The sequence below is a fragment of the Populus alba genome, chromosome 8 (assembly GCF_005239225.2).
Source record: "Populus alba chromosome 8, ASM523922v2, whole genome shotgun sequence".
Lineage (NCBI taxonomy): Eukaryota > Viridiplantae > Streptophyta > Magnoliopsida > Malpighiales > Salicaceae > Populus > Populus alba.
Window position 1 is genome coordinate 1,574,519 of NC_133291.1, and position 10,246 is coordinate 1,584,764.

A 10,246-nucleotide genomic window follows, 5' to 3' on the forward strand; every position below is an offset into this window, starting at 1 on the left:
GTGCACCCTCTCATAAAAGCAAAAAAAAATTTAACGATAAATTTCGATCACGGATTTACAATGTGATGATTGCTACTTTCATAACGACTAACATTAAGCTATGAAATCATTTCGGCATTGTAACATTCTAAGGAAAAAAGATATTTTCAAGAATTCTGATTAGTAATTACGCCGTTATTTACCTATCAAAATGAGATAGACCCTTGTTATAAATTGATTGGAGAACAGTCATGTGTTCTGGGTAAATTGAAAGCAACTGGATTAGCAATAACAAATTAGAGACTTGAGACAAGGACAAGGTGAGGTGATTCCCAAAAATAGGTGTTAGGTTCTTCTTATGTGGATCGTTAAATTTGGAAAGGGAGGAATAAGAGCTTGCAAGAGGCTTTTTCAAGACTTGAATGCTCTTATGGTAATTTCTTTTATCAGTTTTTTTTTTCCAGAAAGTTTATAGCTTGTGGAGATTTTTAGTTCTATTTAACAATAGCAGTTGAGGTAACTTGACATGAACTTTTATGTACACAGGCTGTTGCACTGGTTAGATTATGTGAGAAGTGAATATTTGACTGAATGTCTGGCTTTGTAACAGGACTGCAAAAGTTATGTTTTGATTTGTGTAGAGTGTGTTGAGTTAAGCTGTTGTTGTTTTATCGCTCTGGTCTTGGCTGCGGCTTTATGTTCTGAGGTGTAATGAGGCTAAAGAGTTATGGTCATGCTAGCAGAGAAGGTGAGGCAGAGGCTTTTGCCGGGCTCGAGCTCTCAAAGTAGTTATGGGGATGATGAGGAAATGGATTCCAAAGAAGAGATGAAAGATTGGCTGTTGAGTGTTGGTATCATATCTCCAGTAACAAAAGAGTCTGCAGGTGCCATGTATCATCAACAATTGTCTTGTCAGGTCAAGTCTGTTTCGTTGACTCTGTATTTCTCATAGCTAATTGTCTGATAAGAGAGATTTAGATGGATATTCTTAGTATTACTTGCTTTTGTATTCTGAGTAAATTCTCATGTTAACTGGATCCTCTTTTACTTGATTTTCTTCTCTCGAAGAGAATTTCAATCTCTCTTTGTTTTTGCTCAGTTGGCAGATTTTGTCAGATTTCCTCTAAAGAAAGCTGGAGGAATGACCAATCAATCTTGTATGGACTCTGCAACCGTGCTCGCACAGGTTTCTTTGATGTCATGAGCATTCCTCGTTTTACTGAGTATTACTTCAATCCGTATTGAACTTTTGATTCCTTGGCAGCTCTCACTGATGCTAATAGACCCTTTATTCTTTTTGCACGTGTTCTGCACAGAGTTGAACTCGCCTGCGGATTGGTTGCAAGCACGTTCTCTTTGGGAGAAGTCTGATGTGTATGCATGATACTATCTTCAACTAATCTGGAATTATGATTGTTTGTCTTGAGATCCAAAAGATGGATTATCTTTGCGACTTTCAACTTATTCATAAGATTGTACTTGAGCTGCTATAGACAAATATCACGCAAGTCACTACCAACTGGCAATAAAATAAACCGATTGTTGGTTTTATTGATGGGTATAAGATATGTTCTTTGTGGAAGAACTTGTAGTGTTGTAACACATTAGATAAGAGAGCTAGTTGATGATTAGTATTAAGACAGATATCCGATAAATTTGACAACAGCTTGGGCAGCATTGCGAGCTGCTAAGGGTCCAAATGTCTGGATTGCATTCTGTCCGGTCTGTCCTCCAGCTAAATCTGATAGCCCTCTGATGACAATCACAGGATACCCGTTTGACAAGCTTGTCTGGGAAACCACCATAAATTGTTAGAATATTTTGAAGAGCAGGATACAGTTGTCGACTGTAAGAGTCAGGTTTGAAAATTAAGGCAAGCATCTTAGACAATTTAATAAACTTCAACAATGTCAGGCCACTCAAATTGGGTAGATTCAGTCCTCCAAAACCTAAATCTTTCATTGCATTTCTAAGGCCCTAATCGCTTGCTATTATGCAGCACAGTTGGTCTGAACAAAAGCTGAGAAGGTGCTCTCATAATGCATATTATGTTCTTTGCCTCGTGTAGACATCGGTATGCAAGGAGATGGAGACACAGAAAAGAGAAGAAAAATGAACTGTCAAAACTGAAGAGCAAACCGAGGAATCTTACCATAACTACAGCGAAACTCTCCATATCCACTGATGAAACAGCATAAGTTTGATAAAGGAAATCCCTGTAAGCTGCGTTGTCCACAAAAATATTGGCTGTTGAACCCCTGAGGCCAACGACTAGCTTAGGCTTTTGAGAAAGGCACGCACTTGAATTCACACACCTTTCCAGTTCCATCCCCTGGAGTATTTCAGGATTGAAAAATTCATCAAAACTGGAAATATATATATATATATATATATATAGAAAAGGAAGCAAGAATCACAGATCAAGATAATTAACCTCCAAGCCAGCGGCAAGCTGAAGCCATCGTTCACTTATTTGTGCCCAAAATAGTGGTATGGCAGTATTAGGCTTCCCTGTCTCAGAAAAGAACTGCTCATAACTATATCCAATCTTTCCCAACAGATTCATCCCATCTCCTTTTGGTACGTTGTAGCTTCCAAAGTCCAATTCAGCAATATCATTGGCGGGCAATGTTCCATTAGGATTCTGTCAAGGGTGTACTTTTTTTATAAGGAACAAAATAACTTGAAAAAGATGGAGAAGAGATGACAGGCATGGACGAATTTGTACCAGCCAATCCCAAATGCCAGTGTGAGCAAACTGTTTGGGGATCGTAACATCTCCAATGGACATGGAATTGTTTACGTTTCCAGCAATGCCAAAATGGACTATTCCTGTTATATCAAACATGTCCAGCATTTGTTGTGTTGCTGCAGCTGCGTTGACCTAAAAGAGCCAAAAAAAAAAACTTTGATTAAATAAGCTTGAAAATGCTTGTTACAGGAAGAATGGCATTTCCTGATCATATTCAAAATCTCCCCTTCTAGGACCCTACATCAGATTATGTGAAAACGATAGGAAAAGCTTTTATTACCCACTGATCTGTGTGAATTTAAACTGGAATGATTTCAAGGACAAGCGGTTCGTGTTATGACTAACTTGGTTTCCCATAATAAGATTTAAGAAGCTCTATGATGCCATTTTCATTTTGACATATCAGCCACAGAAGTTTTCACCTAAAATATATGCATCAGAAGTAATTAGTATCTTTGCTTACCATTCCAACACCACATCTCACGTAGATAACTTTCTTCCCCTGAACCTTTCCGACCCGGAACCGTCGTCCTGCAACGAACAACCACAATTAATTTGCTATAAAAGCTTGAAGAGCTCAACTGTCTACAGGTATCTAATGTCCAGTGAGATCGCATCACAGACATCACCTGAGAGATCCACAAAAGGATGCTTCCCATCAGGCTTAAAGGCCTTGGATGCAAAAAAGGCATTCTCCTCCGGTGGATAAACAGTAATTAGGCCAACGTAAGGCCCTTTTCTGTTAACTTCTTTGATGATATTCAAAGACTTTAATCTGTTTGATGGAATAGCTGATGCATTTACAAATATTAAAACCAGGGTCAGAAATAGTAGTGCAACTAATTGTTCTGCAGCCATGTTTGTGGTTCATCAGCTTATGGGAAAAACCATACTTATAACCTCAACTGGTCAAAGATCCAGCCAGCAGATTTTTAAAAATGAGTTCAGTTAGACAGAGACGCCGGCTTAAATAATATATTAAAGATTCCTGTAATGACGATGCTGGCTTTCTTGCATGACAATCCATGGCCAGTATTTCATGTGGACTTTGAGTGGCCGTTAAGATAACGTGGAGCAGGAAAAAGAACTTTAATTGCTAATCAAGAATCCGTTTATGATATTCATTTTTCTAATTAAGTTGAAGAATGACGATCCTTTCAGATTTAGAATAAGTCGACGATTTAGACGAACGAAAGGAGCGATAATTATTTAATTACAGGCTGACTCCCTCCCTCACTTAACCATTTGTTCAAAAATTCCACAGCTTACCTTAAGCATCCGTTTACTTTCGAAAACATTTCATTTTCAGCTGGTATTAAGTAAAGGGCTAAGTTCCAGGAACTTTCCCTCCTGGGTATATGTTGTTTTTAATTTTCAACCTGCATTATTTCTGCAGACACAGCACAGAAATCAGAGCTTCCAGGAACCATAGCATTCTCCAAATATAACAGGAAAAAAGAACATCCTGATCTACGCAATTGTGAAAAGCATCAAGGCAAATCATAGTTATGATCAACATGATCCAAATAAGATTTTGAATCTGTAAATTGCTGATACGATTTAAGGCCAATAATTGGTCCGTATTTTAACCACATGAGAGTTTTTATTAAAAAAAAAAAAAAAAAAAGGGGGTCCGCACAATAAGCAACAGTAAAAAAAAATATTACTAGGCAAATCATAGATATAATATATGATTTAAATGAGATTCTAAATACGTGGACTACTAATATGATTAAGAGCCGATCATTAGTCCCTATTTTAATCCCATGGAGTTTTTTAGAAAAGGGTGGTTCAGCAAAAATAGGGAAAAAATTTAACAAATACCATCCTATTTGTTTTTATATTTCAAAAGTATTTTTGAGAAAATTTAATTTTTTTATTTTTTATTTTAAATTATTTTTTTATGTTTTCAGATATTTTAATATGTGCTATGTTAAAAATAATTTTTTAAAAAATAAAAAAATATATTATTTTAATGTATTTTTAAAAAAAATTCCTAACAAACTAATCACTCACCAAATTAATTTTGACAGGTGTATAGGTAATTGAGATTTCACTATCTTACTAATTCTAATGCCTCTTATGAGGGGTTTAAAATGGAGTTCATGATATTCAAGTTTTACCTAACGGTTTCAAGACACCATGCTCAAAATTTACTTTATATTGGATTATTATAGTTTTATAATCTAGATCAGGTTAACTTCAATTAATTTAATAAATGTGAAAAGCATCATTCTTTTTCCTTCCAAACCAGTATTTAATAATGTAGACATTATGCTCAAAAAAATTCCAGGTGCCAGATCCTTTCATCCTTGCCAGGAGGTTATATAAATCATGAAGGAGGAGGGTTTAGCCCTACTGTCCATATCAGGGCGCCATGATAAGACAGGAAAAAAAAAAAAAAACCCACAAACTGTTTATCACAAAATAAAATGGCTTGCATCCTCAATCACACATTACAAGATGTGAGAATTCTGAAATTATTGTGAACATATTATTTTGGAGTTCTTACAGCTTTGCATCACAGATTGACATCAAAATCATTCCTTTTCAGACATGTTTCCAAGGAAGTTTATTCTGCTGCAGTAAATCAGCTAGGATATGCTGGAGTTTATTCTGCTGCAGTAAATCAGCTAGGATATGCTGGAGAACTTCTAAGAAAGACAGTTATTTAACTTGTCGCTCATATTTCATCTTATTGCAACTGATCAATGCGAAACAATGTTTTAGAGCATAACTCTATCGAGAATTATATCCCGGTAGCTTGCTGATAAATTTAAGAACAGCCTTGGCAGTATTCAGAGCTGCAAGCGAACCATATGTGTCCATTGCGTTCTCTCCTGATTGTCCTCCAGCTAAATCTGACATCCCTCTGATGGCAATCACAGGGATACGATTTGACAAGCAAGTCTGGAATAGCAATAGTATTAGTTTCTTAAGTTGATGATGAAACAACCTGTTGGATCTTGTAATTTCAGAATAGACAGCCAGGATTTGAACAAGGTTCAAATTCAATCCAGTGAATATGTTCATGCTGATGCTTATCAACCTCATCAAGACTTGATACATTCAACACCGAAAGGAAAAATAAAGAACATGTTTAAGTAATTAAGATCAAAGGGAAGAAAAACTCGCCATCACTACTGCAGAGCTCTCCATATCAGCTGATGAAACCCCAAAAGCCTTATAAAGGAAATCCCTGTAAGCTGCGTTGTCCACGAAAATGTCTGCGGTTGAGCCCTTGAGCCCAACAACTAGCTTGGGTTTTTGTGGAAGGCACAAGCTTGAATTAACACACTTCTCCAGTTCCATCCCCTGAAAAAGATTGAACGATACGTTGAAACTAATCTGTAAGAGACGCTTTTGTATCAAATAGCAAAGAGTAGCCTGCATTTTATCTTAGCTACAACTCTGAGGAAAGAAATATTAGCAAATTGGAAAAATCTGAGAGACGGGATATGTATGTCTTACCTCCAAACTAGAAGCGAGCTTAAGCCAATGCTGACTCACTCCTGCCCAAAACAGGGTCGGAGCAGCTTTACGTGAAAAAAATTTGACAAGGCAAATTATAGTTATCAGACATGATCGGAATAAAATTTTGAATATGTAGATTACCGATATGACTAAGGGCTAATAATTGGTTTGCATTTTAATCGCATAAATTAAACTTTCTAGAAAAAAAGTGGTTCACACAGAGTTGACAGCAAAAAAAAAAGATACATTTACAAGGCAAATCATAGTTATCAACATGATCCAAATAAGATTTTCAATCTGTAAATTGCCGATATGATTAAGGCCAATAATTGGTCCGTATTTTAATCACATGAATTTAAAAAAAAAAAAAAAAAAATAGTGGTCGCAACAGTTAAAAAAAAAAAATTAGTGGGCAAATCGTAATTATAGTATATGATTTAAATGAGATTCTAAGTATGTGGACTACTAATATGATTAAGAGCCGATAATTAGTCCCTATTTTAATCCCATGGAGTTTTTTTAGAAAAAGGGTGGTTCAGCAAAAATGGGGGGGAAATTGACAAAGAAGAGCTAATTTGTTTTTGTATTTTAAAAATATTTTAATAAAATTTAATTTTATATATTTTTTAAATTATTTTGATATGTTAATATTAAAAATAATTATATATATTAGTTTGATGTATTTAAAAAAAAATAAACACTTTGTAAACTAAGAGCTAACCACGGTGTTTAAGATGTCTCAAATTGATTTTGACAAGGTGGATAGGAATCTGGGTAGTTAAGATTTCACTATCTTATTTCTAATTCTAGTGTCTCTTTCTTCTTTACATGCATTTTTTAAAAGAGATTGAACGAGGGGCTTAAACTGGAGTTCATGATATTAAAGTTTTACCTAACGGCTTCAAGACGCTGCAATGGATATTAAAATTTACTTTACATTGGATTATTATAGTATTGTGATATAAATTATGAGTTTGGTTATATTATCATTGAAATATTTTTTAAAAAAAAATTATTTTCTTAAATTTTTTAAATTAAATTTTATTTTTATCAGTCACTTCAATTATTTTTTATCAATCATTCAAGTTACCTTTAAATTTAATAAATTAATTAAATTATATTGAATCAATCCTTATACAAATTTTTTACTAGAAGACATTAGCAATAGTTGGTTTTATTTTATTTTTTACCTTCAAAAAAATATTTAATTCAACTAGCAGCATTGCATAGGCCATCGATCTAATTATTTACCTGATATTTATTTTTAGTTTCATGAAAAATATCCTGCTAGTGCATCAACTGTTAAATTTTCTTTCAATCAATTGTTGCAAGCAAATTACTTCTTACATTTTTGAATCAGTGATTGATATAAAAATCTGGGCTTGTAGAATGTGTCCCAGATGAAGTTTGTTCCTGCTGCTTCAAATCTGCTGAAGAACCCCTAAAGATGTCTCCTTTGTCTACTAGTTGTTAAAACTCTAATTTCATGGTATGATGACACATTAGTGAGAGACTATATGTAATGCTGCAATGGAGAGTTGTATCCTGGTAGCTTGCTGATAAATTCAAGAACAGCTTCAGCAGCATTGAGGGCTGCAAGTGAACCAAATGTGTGGATTGCATTGTCTCCTGATTCTGCTCCAGCTAAATCCGACAGCCCTCTGATGACAATCACAGGAAAGCCATTTGACAAGCATGTCTGAAAAAGCAAGTTCCGTTAGTATGATCTTCGTTGATCATGAAATTAATTGTTCGAATCTGAGCTGCTTCAGAAGCTTTGGATCTTAATTCCAATGTGAAAAGAAAAAAGAAAAGGACTAGTCCATTTAACTGTGCTGGTTATCAGAAGGAGGATTCAGATGAGTTAACTTGCCATTACTACAGCAGAACTTTCCATGTCTGATGATGAAACCTCAAAGGTTTGAAAGAGGAAATCTCTGTAAGCTGCATTGTCCAAAAAGATGTTGGACGTCGCACCATTGAGCCCAACAACTAGCTTAGGCTTCTCTGGAAGGCACAAGCTTGAATTAACACACCTCTCCAGTTCCATCCCCTGAAGAGTTCATGATAAAATATAAATTTCAAGTGTAATCTACTACAGAAGAGGCTTCTGCAGGAAATTGTGAAAGAAGCATCAAAGGGCAGCGACCAAATTTCCTTAATTATGACTTTCAAGAAAGTAAAATTAGCAGATTGTGAAAACTGAGGGGCTGGATTTGAATGTCTAACCTCAAGGCTCCTAGCAAGTTGAAGCCATTGCTGACTTACTTCCATCCACCACAACGAAACAGCAGTGTTAGGCTCCCTTGACACAGAAAAGAGCTGCTCAGTGCTGTATCCAATCTGCCCTAGCAGATTCACACCATCACCTTCAGGTACATTGTAGCTTCCAACCTCCAAGTAAGCCACATCGGCCGGATCCATAGTTCCATTCGGGTTCTATCAATCGCAAAGGTTTGTGTGCGTAAGCTGCAATTGGATAGGGACAACAGAAACAACAACACATTAAAGATTGAAAGTTTTCAAAATTTATGAACTTGTACCAGCCAATTCCAAAGGCCAGTGTGAGCAAATTGTTTGGCAATGGTAACATCCCCAATCGACATAGAATCGTTCAAATTGCCAGAAATTCCAAAATGAACAATCCCAGTTACGTCAAACAGATCTAGCATTTGTTGTGTTGCCGCAGCAGCGTTTGTCTGATCGAGTCAGAAGCAAACTAAAATCAGTTTGTGAAGGGAAACACGCTATGAATTTTCAGTCTAAGAGTGCACAAAAAACATAACTCGATGCATCAAGTAGGGTGAAAAGATAATATTGGCTTACCATTCCAACCCCACATCTCACGAAAACGACCTTCTTCCCATTGATTTTTCCCACTCGATACCTTCGCCCTTCAACATCATACTTACTGTCAATTAGCAGAACAAACTACAATCAACTGTAATCAAATTATCTAGCAAACATTCCTGAGAAAGAATACCTGCCTGAGAGATCCACGAAAGGGTGTTTAGCATCAGGCTTAAACGCCCCAGTTCTGAAAAAAGCCTCTTCTTCTGGTGAATACACGGTTATGAGACCAATATAAGGCCCTTTGCGGTTGAGTTGTTTGATTGTGCTGAAAGAAGAACCTCTCCTCCTCTTTGATGGTATGGCTAACACAGACATAACCAGAAAAGAAAGAAAAAGCAGCACTACAAAACACCGTGCCGCCATGGTTGAGTTCATTGCTATTTGCTTGAATAAAAAGACCTATATCTAAGCTCGGTCAACGCTTCCATCCAGAGTAGATATATTTTTTAGATTTATTTATTTATTTATTTATTTAGAAAAGAAAGGAATGTAAATTCACATCAAAATCCGTTTGTTTGCTGAAAAATAATTATTTAAAAAGATAATAAATTTAAAAAAAATAAATAATTTTTGATGTTTGATAATATAATAAAAAAATAAAGTTGAAAAATAATTTACAATATTTATTTTATGTTATAAAAATAAGCTAGAAAATAAGTTATTTATATTTTATTTTTTTTAAGTTTATTAAAAATAATAAGAAAAATCTTACAAATTAAAATTTTGAAAGAAAATGAAATTGATAAAAAAATATAATTTCATAAATTATCTCAAATAAAATAAATAATAATCAAAAATAATAGAGATTAAATCTAACAAATGAAAAAATCAAAAGATCAAGAAAATTAAAATAATAATAATAATAATAACTATTTCATAAATTATTTCAAATAAAATAAGTAATAATCAAAATATTAAGGATCAAATTTGATAAATAAAAAATTTCAATTAAAAAATGATAAGGGAGAAGCAAATAACAATTATAAAAATAAAAATCAAAGTTAATATAAAAATTAAAATTACAAGGGATGAAATTGAAAAAAATATATTATATATATAGCAATGAAAAGTTTGAAAGTCAAATTTGATATAATTAATAAATAAATATGATATTTTTAAATTTTTTTATAACCTCAAAAAAATATTTTCTACTTAAAATAAAAAAAATATATATTTTTTAAAAAAAAA

The 10,246-nt window shown here is 34.2% G+C and overlaps 2 protein-coding genes across 7 annotated transcripts; both read right to left on the reverse strand.

Moving 5' to 3' along the window:
• Positions 1-1,505: 1,505 nt before the first annotated feature.
• On the reverse strand, positions 1,506-3,641 carry LOC118060307 (bark storage protein A). The gene is made up of 6 exons (XM_035073527.2): positions 3,361-3,641; positions 3,195-3,262; positions 2,708-2,863; positions 2,414-2,623; positions 2,132-2,311; positions 1,506-1,769 (listed from the first exon to the last, which is right to left on the reverse strand). Exons 1-6 carry the CDS (start codon positions 3,587-3,589, stop codon positions 1,614-1,616), a joined length of 999 nt encoding a protein of 332 aa, XP_034929418.1. The 5' UTR covers positions 3,590-3,641; the 3' UTR covers positions 1,506-1,613.
• A 2,189-nt stretch (positions 3,642-5,830) lies between these two features.
• On the reverse strand, positions 5,831-9,473 carry LOC118060306 (bark storage protein A). Of its 6 annotated transcripts, none has more exons than XM_035073524.2 (6): positions 9,193-9,471; positions 9,032-9,099; positions 8,749-8,904; positions 8,435-8,644; positions 8,079-8,258; positions 7,503-7,904 (listed from the first exon to the last, which is right to left on the reverse strand). In XM_035073524.2, exons 1-6 carry the CDS (start codon positions 9,431-9,433, stop codon positions 7,719-7,721), a joined length of 1,041 nt encoding a protein of 346 aa, XP_034929415.1. In that variant the 5' UTR covers positions 9,434-9,471; the 3' UTR covers positions 7,503-7,718. The 6 variants fall into 6 exon arrangements, with proteins under 6 accessions (XP_073266899.1, XP_034929415.1, XP_034929414.1 ...); XM_035073523.2 differs by having other exon boundaries at positions 9,032-9,116; positions 9,189-9,470; XM_035073526.2 differs by having other exon boundaries at positions 9,189-9,361.
• Between the last annotated feature and the right edge of the window lie 773 nt (positions 9,474-10,246).

Bases quoted from the DNA above. Each gene is read 5' to 3' on its own strand.
- LOC118060307 (XM_035073527.2), bottom strand. From the start codon at position 3,589: ATGGCTGCAGAACAATTAGTTGCACTACTATTTCTGACCCTGGTTTTA. The intron at 3,263-3,360 runs GTGATGTCTGTG...TGTTCGTTGCAG, and splicing joins TCCTTTTGTGGATCTCTCAG to GACGACGGTTCCGGGTCGGA. The intron at 2,624-2,707 runs GTACAAATTCGT...CACCCTTGACAG, and splicing joins CTGGCATTTGGGATTGGCTG to AATCCTAATGGAACATTGCC.
- LOC118060306 (XM_035073523.2), bottom strand. From the start codon at position 9,433: ATGAACTCAACCATGGCGGCACGGTGTTTTGTAGTGCTGCTTTTTCTT. The intron at 9,117-9,188 runs GTATTCTTTCTC...GCTAATTGACAG, and splicing joins TTCGTGGATCTCTCAGGCAG to TAAGTATGATGTTGAAGGGC. The intron at 8,905-9,031 runs GTAAGCCAATAT...TGACTCGATCAG, and splicing joins TGAGATGTGGGGTTGGAATG to ACAAACGCTGCTGCGGCAAC.